This window comes from Pseudophryne corroboree, chromosome 7 (assembly GCF_028390025.1).
Source record: "Pseudophryne corroboree isolate aPseCor3 chromosome 7, aPseCor3.hap2, whole genome shotgun sequence".
NCBI classification, from domain to species: domain Eukaryota; kingdom Metazoa; phylum Chordata; class Amphibia; order Anura; family Myobatrachidae; genus Pseudophryne; species Pseudophryne corroboree.
Genome location: NC_086450.1, coordinates 218,444,097 through 218,459,908, shown reverse-complemented (window position 1 = coordinate 218,459,908; position 15,812 = coordinate 218,444,097). Strand labels below are relative to the sequence as shown.

General features: G+C 37.1%; 1 protein-coding gene across 1 annotated transcript in view; it reads left to right on the top strand.

Annotated features, from left to right (window-relative positions):
* The window catches only part of CNTNAP5 (contactin associated protein family member 5), a 737,066-nt gene that overhangs the window by 440,510 nt on the left and 280,744 nt on the right, over window positions 1–15,812 (top strand). Inside the window, exons 7-8 of the mRNA XM_063933980.1 lie at window positions 5,256–5,399; window positions 12,285–12,549. Coding sequence (XP_063790050.1) covers window positions 5,256–5,399; window positions 12,285–12,549 — 409 coding nt within the window. The remainder of the gene's footprint in view (window positions 1–5,255; window positions 5,400–12,284; window positions 12,550–15,812) is intronic.

The window sequence follows — 15,812 nt, the reverse complement described above, 5'->3', positions numbered from 1 at the left end:
ATTTTCTAAATATTTTATTGTTCAAATAGAAAGACAAAAAATATACAGTATATTGTAATTCAAAAGTGAGATTTGTCATGTAAATGGTTACATTTGCAGTTATTTTGATGCTTTAATGATTGAATTTAACAACAAAATGTAATAATTTAAGGTAAAATTCCATAAGTTCAAATAACTAGAACTTTCTGACTTTCATTATCTATCTATCTATCTATCTATCTATCTATCTATCTATCTATCTATTTATCTATCCTGTATACTGTGTGTATGTGTGTGTGTGTGTGTGTGTGTGTGTGTGTGTAAAACAAAAACAATGAATTGAATGGTGCTATAGCACTGTTGCACAGTTCTCAGTCCAGCTTACCATTACCTTATCACTTATCATGTACTAAGCACCAGTATCCACTGCTCCCCTCTCGGTTATACAGTAATTCCCTGGATTCACGTGCAAGACAGAATTTGTTAAAAATAGAGAAGGATAGGGGGCACTCTGTAGTGCATTAAGTGTTTTTTAATCCATCATAAAATCAGATGCAATCTTTATTGATTAGAGTGTCCTTGAACCAAGCATAAAAACACTGTGGGCTTGATACCACAAGCATCACATATGTGATATGGAGAGTGTAGGCTTTTAACAAACTTCTTCACTTTTCATTTTCATTATCACTTTTCCACATTTTTAACAATTTCACAAACGACAGGCAATTTTGAAAAAAAATTATCTTTGCTGTGCGCCACTATAAGAAGCTTTTCTTTCCCCACTAAAGGCTATAGAGAGATCTATATGAAATTCCCAACACAAACGGGAGAACAAAGTGTGAACCTTAAGAGAAAAGGTTATAAAAGGACTTACACTGGTTTTTATTGTATAAATTGTATTGTTCATTGGTGTACCGCAATGTAATATATATATATATATATATATATATACAGAGAATATATATATAGTACCAAATTAAACCCTAATTTGCACTATACCCAAGCTGCACCACTAAGAAATACCTTCTGTCAGAAAAGGTATTAAATTAAAATACAAAGGTAAAGGGGATTCTCATGGGAGCTGAATTGCCTTCAAATTCACAATACAGTGTTTAAAAAAGAATATTTATTCACATAAAAGCAATTAATAACGTTGTCACATACGTCATAGACACAAATATGTAACCATTTTTTGGGAGTTATACATCCATCATATAGACATATACAATTTTCAAGTTAATCTGAGTAATTACAATCTGGTGATTCTCTTTTTAAGATTAGAGTGGATGAATCTCCAACTGGATGATGTATGTTCTAATACTCGAAGAAACCAAAAGCATTTCATCCGTTAAGACTTCATCAGGGGTTAAAATCAATTCCTTTAAAACAGAAAAGATTACCAATAGTTGTAATTCTCAGTATATCACATTCAAAATTCTTAGTGTATTACATCCAAAATGTATATTCGGTATTCAACATATCAAAATGGCTTCACCACAATAATATCATCAACATAAAGATTGGGATTAAAAGGTGTGGTAATCCTTTCTCCAATGGATTAGTGTCACTCTCACAGGATCACAGCTATATGCACTAGGTCCTACAGTCACATAATTTAATGGGTGAATCACTGGAGTGCTTCTTTAGGGATTACCAGAGGGGGCAGTCCCATGTGTGTGTACATATACATATATATATATATATATATATGCATCCATGAATAAATAATAACAATTTATTAAAAGCACATATTGCTAAAAGAGATGACCCTTTCACAAACACATAACATTGATGAGTGTCAGATGATAAAGTGAAGGGTATATATTCTCTCTTCCACCCTGATGCGTTTTGTCCTTAGCGGACTTCTTCAGAGGGGTGATCAATACAGCTGGTAAAAGACATATATATATATATATCAATCAATGCAATAAATAAAAAATTAGATCTAACAAATACAAAAATTCATAATTGATAGGATGAGGAGAAATGAGAACATCAGATCGTAGCTTTGGTTACACAGACAATTCTATAAAGTAATTGCACAAAGTCACTTATACATCCATAAATAATAGAGCAAATGCCAATAAGTACTCTTCAGTTAACTTACTTAAAAGTTTGAAAGACTTCTGTCTTAATTCGTGAGGGTCAATTTATTAGTGATTCTATTGGCTAATAATTCCAGAAGTGAGGTATTATGGATATGGGCTATATAAGCCCCATTTCCTAGCCCCTTAGTCACTTGCACTTTGGGAGAGCACACAGGAGCACACTGGAATCTGTAAGTTTTATTCCATTAGGCTAATTAAATATTGTGGTAGGCACTATTGGTTTAAAATGTATTCACATTGAATCACCCTATTTTAGGTGGTCCTTTTTGAGCTTCTCCCTGAGTGGGTATGTATTGAGTTGCACCTATAATTCTTATATAAATTGAATGGTGTGATATTTATGCCCTCAATTGTATAATGCCCTCATTTACGGCTATTTTTCAGATTTTAATAAATTGACCCTCACGAATTAAAACAGAAGTCTTTCAAACTTTTAAGTAAGTTAACTGAAGAGTACGTATTGGCATTTGCTCTATTATTTATGGATGTATTAGTGACTTTGTGCAATTACTTTATAGAATTGTCATACAAACCTGTACTGGTAAATGGTCTAAGGACCTGAAGATTTATGTGATTGTCATTTTGGAGTATATAGGTATGTACCTGTATGATATAATAATAAAAAATTGCATTAAAAGGCTGTAATTGTAGGCATGCTCTGTTACCTGTAATGAAATTTATGCCTTTCTGTGTAATCAAAGCTACAATCTGATGTTCTCATTTCTCCTCATCCTATCAATTATGAATTTTTGTATTTGTTAGATCTAATTTTTTATTTATTGCATTGATTGATATATATATATGTCTTTTACCAGCTGTATTGATCACCCCTCTGAAGAAGTCCGCTAAGGACAAAACGCGTCAGGGTGGAAGAGAGAATATATACCCTTCACTTTATCATCTGACACTCATCAATGTTATGTGTTTGTGAAAGGGTCATCTCTTTTAGCAATATGTGCTTTTAATAAATTGTTATTATTTATTCATTGATGTGGTCAATTGTTTGGCTGGTTAAGCAAAGAAGTGATTATTAGCGCCATCTGATACATTGTTTTGGAGGTAGTTTGGTTGGGTCCTGGCTAACAGCAGGACCATTTCAGAAGGCAGCAATTTTACAGCGCAGGATAAGGGTGTTCCTGGTTTTCATATATATATACATATATATGGAAAGAAGTGAATAAGGTATTTCTAAGCGACCAATGGTGTCATATAAAGTTAGGGAGATCATTTTACATGGGCATTCCAACATGTAAATGACTGAGACGGTATTACAATTGATAAACTGCTTGATCTTGTACTCTTTTGTGTTATTGTTGTTCTGGAAAGCTCTCCTGTTAGAATGTAGATAGCGACAGATGTTACAACGACCACACTTGTAGCACGCCACACACTTCGGCATATTGGTAATAATTTCACGATTTTTTAACATACTTGGTGCCACAAAGTCTTTCAGATTCTGCGACTTTCTGAATACCACTTGTGGCTCTTTCGGGAGATAATCCTTTAGGATAGGGTCCATTAGTAATATGTTCCAATGTTTTTTAAGGTTTTTTTTTTAATGAGATTCTCATGTGTGCTGTAGGTAGTAATAAACCTGACTGTGTCCTCTTTTCTCTGCCTTTGTATGACACCATTGGTCGCTTAGAAATACCTTATTCACTTCTTTCCATATTTTTTGAAGCACCCATACCAGTGCTTGTTCTTAAAGGTTAAGCGGACGCCCTACTTTACATAGGGAGTGTTATCAGAAGGATATTATTATTTACAAATTCATTTTATTAACATCATCTGGTCTAACAACTAGTATTCATAGTGGATATAACATTTTGGTGCTGCATATTTGAGAAGTGAGGATGATAACTATCACCTTTATTTTTATGCCCTTGATTTCAAGTTGCACTCATTTTAAGGTGTATCAGAATCAGAATCAGCTTTATTGGCCAGGTATACTTGTGTATACTAGGAATTTGTCTTCGGTTTGCTATACAACAGCCAAGTAGGTAACAGATAAGCAGGTGTGGGAGGGGGGGGGGCAAGTAAAATCAGACAGATAGGTATACCATAGGGACACAAGTGAGTTACATGTACGTCTAGTCAGTCAATGTATTATGTGTATGTGTATACAACAGCAGAAATATAACTGTATGAAATCATCTAAATCAGGCACATTATTGCAAACTTTCATTTTAAAGAATTTCTACCCATTGATGTTTGAATAATAGAAAAAATACCACATGGCACACTTAAGGCCAAATTCAGAAGAAAAATGTGCAAAAATGTGCAGTTAAATATAAAATATGGAGAATATTTCCCCTGAAAAATTTTGCTAATCTCTAGTTTTACTCTTTTTATGGTAATTTTGGCCCCTGATATACACAGTTCTATTGATGAAACAAGCAGTAGTGGAGTGAACCTCAGTGGCACAAAGCTGCCCATACACTATAGGTATCTAGATAAATGTCACCACATTAAAAACCAGAAAGAAAAGCACATAGAATTTACACCTATGTGTATCCTGGGCGCTTAGAATAATACACGCATAACAAATTTGGATATGAAATTGATACAATACGTTCCTTAATAGGCTCAAATTAGGGATCTGTAGATAAACCAGAATGATATGTCTAGCTGTTTTCTCCTAAGGGAATCCAGGTGATATCTAGAAGTAGATTTCATACTCATGCAAAAAAGAAAAAAGTATGAGTATGAAATCTACCTCTAGACATCACCTGGATTCCCTTGGGAGATAACAGCCTGGTTGATCTACAGATCCCTTATTTGAGCCTATTAAGGGATGTATTGTATCAATTTCATATCCAAGTTTGTTATGACTGTATTATTCTAAGTGCCCTGGTGTCAATTCTATGTAGAGTTCTATTGATGTTTATTTATAATTATTAATTTTAGCTAAGAAGAGTAATATTATACACCAGCAACTATCACCATCATTAACAAGTGTACATTTTCTTTTCAGAGACTGCTTTAATGTTGACCCAATACAGCAAATTAATTTCACATGCAGTAAATATTTAGGGCCCAGGATACACAATTATTTTTTTGGAGCAGTAGGAGGTCATCATAATTTTATTTCTATTTCTCTTTGTTGTTGATTTGAATGTGGCACAGAAAGAGAAATGAGCCAAGTTTTGATTTTTTTATTTCCCAAAGTTCAGCTTTGGAGGGATTCCAGTACCGGGAAAACCCGGAACATTTCTGAAGAGAAATTTTCATGGCTGCATCGAGAACCTATATTACAATGGAGTAAATATTATTGATTTGGCCAAGAGACGCAAACCTCAGATCTACATTGTGGTAAGAAACTCTTTACTATGTTACTATTGTAATAATTACTGTAACTTCCTGAAAATTTTCTGCTAACCCATTCACCTTAAAGATGCAATAACACATTTTTTTTCTTAGTGAAATACATAAAGGGTCATTTATATGGAAAAAAAAATGTAAAGCATCCTGATGTAATGATAGACTTAGTGTATTTTTATATCTGATTTTCAATGGCCAAATGGAAGGGCTGCAGATCTGTATGATCATGAATTACATGGGTGTAATTCACGTGTATTATGGAAAAGTCTATTTTTACCTGAATTTCCCATTAGAGTGTTGGCAGGAATCAATTGCTTCATGTTCTCTTGTTATCTAGCTGATTGTTTGTTCCTGCATGATTTTGGAGTAATAGCCTCTAGATTTAAATAGACAATTTGTCTTAATGTAAACACAATCTGGTTTTGCTTTAAAAGAAACTGCAACTTTAAATTTTGTGATTACCTTGCAGACATCACGCTGATACCTGCAAATTGCAACCTACTGAATACTGTTAGGGCTCAGAGATAAAAGCTACAGGGATAACAACTAAAATGATGCAATTTATGGACATTTATTTGCAAGTCTGACATGCGGACACATTATCCACAACAATAGCCAATTATAGACTTATTACAGCCAATTATTCTCATTGAATTTACTATAGGTACTGTATTGGTATTCTCACTCAAATAAAAGCTACTGTGTCTCACCTATTCACTGTGTCTCACCTATTTGCATCTCACCGATTTTCAAAGGTGTACTGCCCTGAACAGTAAAAATGTATTACAGTACCTACAGTATCTGCTTTCAGTTACTTCCAAACTCACCCCTTCCCCGGATTGAAATACTTATGTAATGTACCAATACGATTTCTGGTGCATAATAGTGAATTGTTACATTGTATTCAGAGCCACAGTATTTCCATGTTATGTCTATGTACGGAAGAATTCTATGTATTAGTAGTTTCATCACTGATTATATTATACAAACATCAGCATAATCTGTATTACATCATTTATAATATTAGCCATACAAAAATAAAAATAAAATCAAGTTAGAGGCAGAGTTCTTAGATTAAGGAGTCACTTAAATTAAGATGGAATCAAAATATTTAAAAAAATATAGTTTGCAATTTATGGACAATTTTTGCAATCTTTGTGGTTCCTGACAGATTAGTACAGAGATTTAGGATTTTTACACTAAATTAAACTATACCTTTTGATATTTGTAAACTGGGCATCTTTAGTATAAGACAATATTATAAAGAACACAGTAAAGAAAACTTAGTATCAGCTAAGGTACTATGAGCATCAATGACCAGCAGCACTAAACTGAGAAGCATTAAGTGCAACAGAATAGCTCTGAGCTCACATAGAAAAACATAATAAGCAAAAGTTTACATTCTGTAGTAGCTACCACACAAGACTCTGTGCTCAGTTACCAATTACCATTAGTAGTTAGAAGACCCTTATTCACCTGAGTCACCTACCACTCCAGGAGGCCCTAAATAGAACATTTATTAACATTAGTCATAATTTTACCCATGACCCTACACACACACACACACACACACACACACACACACACACACACACACACACACACACACACACACCAATAATTGAAGCAGGTAGTTACCTAGGGGTCCAGGATCTCTGTCAAAGAAGGGGATTTGATCCCCCCTCCCTCATGATCCATATATTAATTTTGTCTTTTAACTTGGCCATCTGTACTGTATAGCTCAAATTGTCAAAGACCCTGTCTATAAAACCTTAAAATGTGTAAGGTAAAATACATTAGGGGTAGGTGGGCAATGGACTTAGCTGTCCTTAGGGTAATTTGAAGAGGATTATATTGTTTAGTAGCAGGAGGGTAGTAATATTGGGCAGGAAATTGGGAAAGTGGTAGGAGGGGAGTCCTATGTGTAGTAGGGTCGGGAGGAGAAGAGGTGGAGGGACTGAGGGGCAAAATGTGAGGCCTTGTAGTATATATGTAAACATGAGCAAAACATAGAGGATACAAGGATGGCATGATCTGAGTTAGAGTGTAGTGAGGGGGGTATGACCTGAAACAGAATCAATAAAGGGGGGACATTACCTTGTGGAGGCAGCAGTCCTATGCACAGTATTGGAGATGGGATCTTCTAAAACACTAGTAACTTCCCTCCATGACCTGGTCATGACCCCTCTACCCAAAAAAACAGATGATATGTTATTTTATTCTCCCCCTAAACCATATTCTGTAGAACATAGACAGGGCACATTTTCTGGTTTCCAATGTCCATTTTTAGCTATGGCAAGGTCCTGGATAGCAAGCTGTGGTCTCCTCACATCTAAATCTTCTGTGCCAATGTCACTTCCATCATCATTGACAGAGCATGACCTCACTGCAATGTGCTGGCTGGTGCCCCGGGCAGCAATAGCAGGCGTGGCTTCATACAGGGGGCGTGGTCAGTTACGCCCCCTGTACTGTTGTAGGATGTGCGGTGCGCGATGACGTCATTGCGCACCGCACAGCAAAGGTCCTCTCCATGAAGGTAAACTAGACGCTAAGCGTCTAGTTCCCTTTGTGGAGAGGACCTTTGCTGTGCGGTGCGTGATGACGTCAATGCGCACCGCACATCATTACAGTGAAGGTCCTCTCCAGGAAGGGAAATTAGATGCGTAGCGTCTAGTTTCCCTTCACAGCGGGCAGCGGGCTGCGGCAGCAGGGGGCACCACAGCAGCAGCAGCGGATCTTGCCATGGTGCGGCGCCCTCCTGATGGCGCCGGCGCCCTCCGGAAGGCGGCGCCCCGGGCAAAAGTCCTGCTTGCCCGTGGCAAGATCCGCTACTGTAGCCAGGAGGTGTCCTCCCCACCGACTAGTGCCCCTGGGGAGTGTCATCCTTGCCAACATCTAGCTATGGCCCTGAATTTAAGATACCCAGCACATTACCACATCAGTTGGGAGAGTGGGATAAATAGAGTCCTAGTGCAAAATGTAATAGTCAGTGATGTGTGGGAATAGGCGCAATTCCAGCGAGAATGTCAGTAACTTTAAAGTAGCAATTAAATCTAGTTACTCTGTCACTGAAATCATGCTGGTTCTAGCAAATCTCAGTTTACTTCACCTGGCTCCTAGGCTATGACAATTTTAGCAGTTTGAGTAAAATAATTCTTGGAACTTTAAATGTAATTGTAAAAAACAACTTTTGGGGCTAGCGGAAATTTAAGGATAATTGTAAAAAATATTATTATTTACTCTGCTGTTAGTCCTACAGCCCCTTATTTTTTGCATCACTCTTTGTTTCCATGCGATAGTTCTCACCTACATTATCTCAGTTTTATTGTGAGAAGATATCGCTAATTGCTGCTGAAGGTGTGTTACAGATAGTTGCTTTCTACAGGCCACAAACATCAAACAAGACACAAAATATGATCAAAGCAAAGCAAGTCTTTCTAATGAATATATTATGGTGTACTCTCTGCAGAGAGCTCCTTGTTACAGGAAAATAAAATCATTCTATCAGCCAAGAAATATACAGTCTGGGATCCTTTCGGCACTTTGCACAGAAATGTGACTCTGTATTGTAGACAACAGCCAATCAAGAAACCATAGGAGAGCTGGCAATCTTTGCACTTAAACGAAATGTGGAGAAGTTGGCTGCTTCAGAGTTTTAACTTGCCACTTCCAATTACAACATCATAGAGAGAGCAACTTGGAAGTAGGGTATGACTTCTCTGCAAAGAACGCAGAATGTGCAAATTTTGCCCAATGATCAAAGCAAGGATGGGAAAACAAACATAGAAATATTAAAATACATTTTTGTTTCAGCATTTCAATCATGGGAACTTGGAACTTGTTTGTGAATAATCCAGGAAGCTGTAGCAACAAACAGCTGCAACAAACAAGCATTCTGTGTCATTTAATTTCTGAGGTGAAAATAAAGCATTAACATCCATAGGAAAAACATTGCCGAACTTTTTAGTGTTTTGTGACATTATGAAAATGAGGGACTGCAGGGGCTAGCGGTTTGCTGGCTCAGCTTTTGGTAAATGTAATCCACTCCAGAACTGACACCAGCAGAGCAGGGGAATATGGGATGGAGTGAATTTCCTACTGTTGAGCTGAGTATCTCTTTGGGTTTTTTTTTCTTCTAATAATATTGCTGTTTTGCATAACCAATTTCAAGGAGGAGACATGTTAGTACACATTTATGATACATATGCTTTATGATTTATGAAGCACATACCTTCCTCACTAATTTAAAAGATCATTATGAAGTGCTTTCACTTGGGACAATTAAAGTGCAGCTATCTCAACTGCACCTTGCATACCATAAAAAATAGACCCAAGTCTACATCTTTTGCCAAATTAACCATTTAGAATAGTGAGATAATAAAACAGTATGGTTGGTTTTCATCATGCTTAATTAAGTGCTTGGCGAAATGCAACCGCCAACCACAGGTGAGGTGCAGGACTGCTAATATAGGCCATGACTGCATGTATGATGGTATTTACTATTTTTACATAGTGCATACAGATTCTGTTTCCCTGACAGCTATGTTTACAATCTAAATTTGGTGCCTGTGTGGAATATGCAAAAGGTGTAATTTGGTAAAATTAAACATCTGCTCTGGATCATTTCCTCTTAACAAGATAAATTGGGACAATGTTCCAGTAGAGTCAAAGCAATATATAATTAATCAATGTAACTATAGTTATACTGACAAATGTAAATCTATATCCATCATAACTTATGTCTGTATTTTATTTAATAATTGTAGAAAGTTCAAATAAGTCCTATTTATTGTAAATTTTCTTTTTGTGGGATAATGTAATATAAAAAATATATAAATATAAAAAATTACTTCATAAAAAATAGCCATAAGTAATTATATTTGTCAATAATGATGACTTAGTGACACTATATACTGGACACAGCAGTCGTTAATTTATTATATTAATGTCTCTGATGATTTGAACTTAATCTTTAAAATGTTTAAGCCATAATGATATTCACTTATTATCTTAGAACTTTCTTTAACTACAGTAAAACATTGCTTGAAATAAAGCATATTAAACATGTGCGTGTTTTGTGTAAAAGCTCAGCACCATTCAGCAGTGTAAAGGGAAATTAGGGAGCTTTTTGTTAATGCTGTGTCGGAGGCAGAGCCATTGCAGGATGATACTGAATGCTAGGCCTGCTCTGCTTCCTGCACATGTGACATCATGATGAAGGGCTGGTTGCTGGGACCAGGAACTAGCTGAGTGCCTTGAGTATCCTCAGAATGCACCAGGTGGTTCTATAACACCCCTATCCAATTAAATCGGCCACTAGGGCAGTGACAGTGCCAACCCACCTTCTACTTCCTGTGCTCTTGTCAGTGGCACTGCTTGCAAAACCCTAGTTATGGCTATGATGGATGGGAAATGGTGTTGGATATGATAAACTTTGGTTGGATGGATTTGGAAGAAAATTACACAGAGTGCAAATATTGCATCCCATAAGACACACTAGGGCAGGTATGTCCAAACTGCGGCCCTCCAGCTGTTGAGAAACTACACATCCCAGCATGCCCTGACACAGCTTTAGCATTCTCTGACAGCAAAACTGTGTCAGGGCATGCTGGGATATGTAGTTTCACAACAGCTGGAGGGCCGCAGTTTGGACATGCCTGCACTAGGGGGTTTGGGTCCAGACGGACCTCACGGTAGAATGCGCTTGGCAGAACTTTGACCCAGGGAGCCTGTTCTGAGCCTTCCACTGGATGGATTTGGATGAAAATGCTGATGAACTGTAATAACTGACAGAAATGACCAGCGTTCAATGATCTGAAATAGCTGACTGAAATAACCATAAATCAATTAACTAAAATAACTGGAAGAAATGGAGGTGGGAAGACAAAAAATGTTGTGTACCCAAAAGCCTTGGAATGGCACCATTGATAACAGAAAGAAAAGTTTAGACCCATCTCGCAATAGAGAAGTGATTATAAAACTGAACAGAAAGAAAAGCTGGGGATCAGGGCTACTGACGACACCCCAAAAACAAAAATGACACTGAGCAGCCACCTCATGGGTGTGTTGCAAGAACTACTAAGCTGCTCATTTTTTTTCATATGTCGAAAGTTACCTCCAACTCATTGATATCTGGAAAATGTAAACCCGGGCAATGCCGTGTACTTCAGCTACTAATATATGACGCCAGAGAAATACAGAAAATATCATGTGAGTAAATATCAAAAAATAAGAAATTAGGCAAATTAATTTACACTGAAGACAACAGCATTTCATACATCCCTAAAGTCAGGCTCCATTCATTGCGGAGAACAAGAACCCAGTACTAAGAAGTGTTCATACTGTACCTATGTCATAAACTTGTGAATGAGTAATATGACATCACTGAGGAGAAGATACAGTGAGAACTGTGCTGAGGACAATTAGTGTCCATTTGAAAAATATTAACTTGTGTTCTGTTTGACTTTTGGTTTCAAGTTGAAAAATGTATCTATATAGAGATAATAATTTTAGTCTGTCAATAAAAGAAAAAAAAAGTGATGTCAGTAGTGCCTATGAACAGATTGGTAATATAAACTTACTACAATGCCTTTTGACAGTTCCACAACTAATGTGTCCGTCATAAATACTGTATACAATTTTTGAGTTCTGCAAACTTGTGAACTAGTTGAAGTCATCATACAAACAGCTAATAGATCAACAATGGATTTTCATATAAAAATAGACTTTCTGTTTGGGAAATTCTCATGCTTTCTTTGCCATGTTCTAAAGTTTCAACAAAAATCCTTGTTAAGAGAACTCTGACCATTAAATGATGCAATCACATTAAATTTTCTATTTCATTGCTCATCTGTCTTCCTTATTTTTATATTACAGGGGAATATAACATTTTCCTGCTCAGAACCCCACATTGTTCCTGTTACCTTTATCAGCTCTAGCACAAGCTACCTGTTATTGCCGGGCACCATGAAAATGGATGAACTCTCTGTTAGCTTCCAGTTCCGAACATGGAACAGTGATGGGCTTCTGTTGTCCTCTAAACTTTCTGGAGATTCCGGTGTCCTCCTACTCCAGTTATTTTCTGGGAAATTGCTTCTGATGATTCAAAAGGAGATTGCAAACATACTGCCAATAAGCACAGGTAATATTTCACAAGTATCGTAATTTATATCAAACGTTATCTGCCGGTGTACTGTCCATTTCAAAGATCAAGTTAACACTTAGTTAAGAATGGACAGAGTGTGTGTGTGTGTGTGTGTGTGTGTGTGTGTGTGTGTGTGTGTGTGCTAGATTTGTGTACCGTATTAAAGATATTTGCCTCCTTATAATAACTTTTTTTTTTGTGTGCAAACCCTGCTTCAACTTTTACTGAAATCATTTAGTTTGCCTTGTTATGTTCACACATTTCATACATATGTTTGCTGCAACTCCATAGTATAATAACAAAGTCATCCTAGCTAATGTTACATGATCCAATGACACCTCCACAGGATGGAGAGCACTAAATTGTGTCATGTGAGTATAATCTGTATTTATATCATCATACTAATGCTGGCCAAACATTAGGAAGACTGGCATTCGATTAGAGTCGTATCAAGATTTCCCTTCAACCTCTTGGCAGCTCCCTGGCCGTCCAAGAGTGACAATCAATGTGTTAATTACCCATTGTTAAACGATCAATTGTATGCCACTCAAAATCATACAATGCATCATATGTGCATAAAACATGGTGCAATTTGCATGTGATTGCGACAGATAATATGGGCTGCATGTATGATCTGAGGATGCGATGTTTGACCCGCGGGGCCACACATCCCATTGTAACCGTACCCAAAACATGCATGATGTGCAGACAATGCAGCAAATGAGGCGTTGAAATCATATATTCGTACACGATATTGACCTAGTGTATGGCCAGCTTTAGTGGTTTCATTTTCTTTCCCCTTGGCTATCACTCAAATCTGTTACACACTCTGTACCGGATATAGATGTATTTGTAAGAATCTTTTGTTGTATGCTGGAGAATTTATAAAGGGGGGGTTTCCAAATACTGTACATTCCACAATTTTCTACTCTGTGGAGCATTGGAGGAAGTGTGTGTGGGAGTGGTAGAAGAACCTGACCCCAACCCTGGACATATATGTACTCATTGGTCTCTTTATGCACTGAAGATATAGATGGTCTATAGCAGGCATTCCCAACCTCGGCCCTCAAGGCACACTAAAAGTCACATGTGCTCAACCATGTATATCACTAAGACCTGTACTGTTAGTGTTAGAACAGAGGAGGACCAGGGGAATGCAGTGATAGGGGTCCATGCTTAGGGGTGTGTCCATCCACCACAGACACTTGTAAGACTTGGCCCCATTATAAATAAATAAATATAGTAAATAATGCTAGTGTATGCATGATAATATAGTAGATTATTGACATTAACGCACTGTAGTGGATACACCATAGTCACTGTGCAATATAATGCAATTTATGTATAATGTATAATTTGAGTGCACAGTCTAAAACCTGATCCCCAGAGAAGAGGGTGGGCCCTCAGGCAATGGGGCCTACCAGGGGTTTCCACAGCACTCATATTGGCCAATCCGACCTAGGGGCTATAGTATATGCTGTAGCAAACATATGAAATATAATATATACAAATATAAACAGAAATTGAAGGAAGTTGAGGAAGCTGCTGACTTGGAGTAAGGTGGATAAATGTGTCAGTTGGTACTACAGGACACCTTCTTGCTGGCATCTCACTCACAGTTTAGCCTTTATGAACCCTGCCTGCGCAGCCTGGCTATGCACCATTTTATTCTCAGAGTGGCTGTGTGTGATGTCCCCCAAAAGGGTCTGGACATGCCTGTGCTGTCCGGACTATGCCCACTAAACACCACATTAATGTCCCCCTGATGGCCACCAATATCAGTCACCTTGGTGAAGGGTCGTACATGCGCACTATAGATGCTGCACATGAGCAAACCCTCTGGATGCAGCCGCTGTGTGCAAACGCGTGGCTGCATCCTGGTCTGAAAACACCCCAAGGTTTCTTATATAGATAAGCATCAGGAGCTGGGAGACACCATTTCAACCATTGACTGGTAAAATCTTTTCAAATATTATTGGGCTAACAGCTGTGACTAATGCAACTAATGGTGTGGCTGCATAATTGTTTTGAATAACACAGATGACCTACGATTCTAACAATGCGATGGAAGTTATACTAAAACCAACTATATGCCTCTTTTAATATACTAACTATGCTGATATCAGGTGCGGATTTAGGGGTGAGGGCGCCCCTAGGTACAACTGTAATGCTCCCACCTAATTCTATTATTTTCATTGATTGGTTATAAGCATTCATGTGATGATAGCCAATTTAATAAAATAATTTAAACAAGCAACTAACTATGGCCTATCTACTGTAAGTGATGGCAGGCCAACCTGGTTTTGCCTAGTAAATGTTTGCTGCTTTAAAAAAAATGTACGAGTTCAGACAGAATCTTGGAGCACCAGCTGTCTCACACTCTATTACATTTGGCACAGTATGTGCAATACAGACTGTCACAAGACTTGTCACGGACTTAAACAGGCCTAGAATGGGCTGCAACAAATATGATGGACAGATATTTTCCAGGATCTTTGTGCCGTTTCTTATTGAAAATGAGATGTATAGAAATACACTGGACTTTCTTTGCAATTTTTTTTTCAGATATTGCACAATTCAAAATGCCTAAAGAAAATGCAAATATTGTGAACATGTGTATATATATCATTGCTTTATATGAGATTTAAATATATAGATATAAATGTTGACTGAAAGATTTAAATACTGTATATCTGACAATATTGAGCCATATTAAGTAATGTAATAACATTTCACTCAAGTCTAGCCCATAAAATTATATCCAACCAATAAACATATACATTTCTTTAACGCTAGAGAATTTAAATATATAGTATTGATATTATAGCAGCACTCAGATCAGATTAGTACTGTGTACTAGCCGTACACTAATTAAAATAAACTTTCTCAGCATTAACATTATGTTGTTTAAGCAAAAGCATAATGTTATTTGAGCCTAAAAAAAAGTTTTTGTTCATAAAACATTGCTTCTGGTTTCTTAGCAAATGGTTGTATTTATTTGGGAGACTATTAATCTGTTTACCTTTCTGTTCACTAAAAGTACATCATGCTGAATTGCAGATTTGGAATTTGTTTAAATACTGTACAACCACATTTGCAGCTTCAGTGTATAAATGCAGCATACCTTTAACTGCTGACAGGTCCTATTTATCTAAAAACATTTACAGGGGGAGCCTATTTGCACTAGGGATGGACATCGAAAGCAAACCATCATATGATGGCAATGTTCCACCATTGAAACTTTCGATGCAATGGTTACT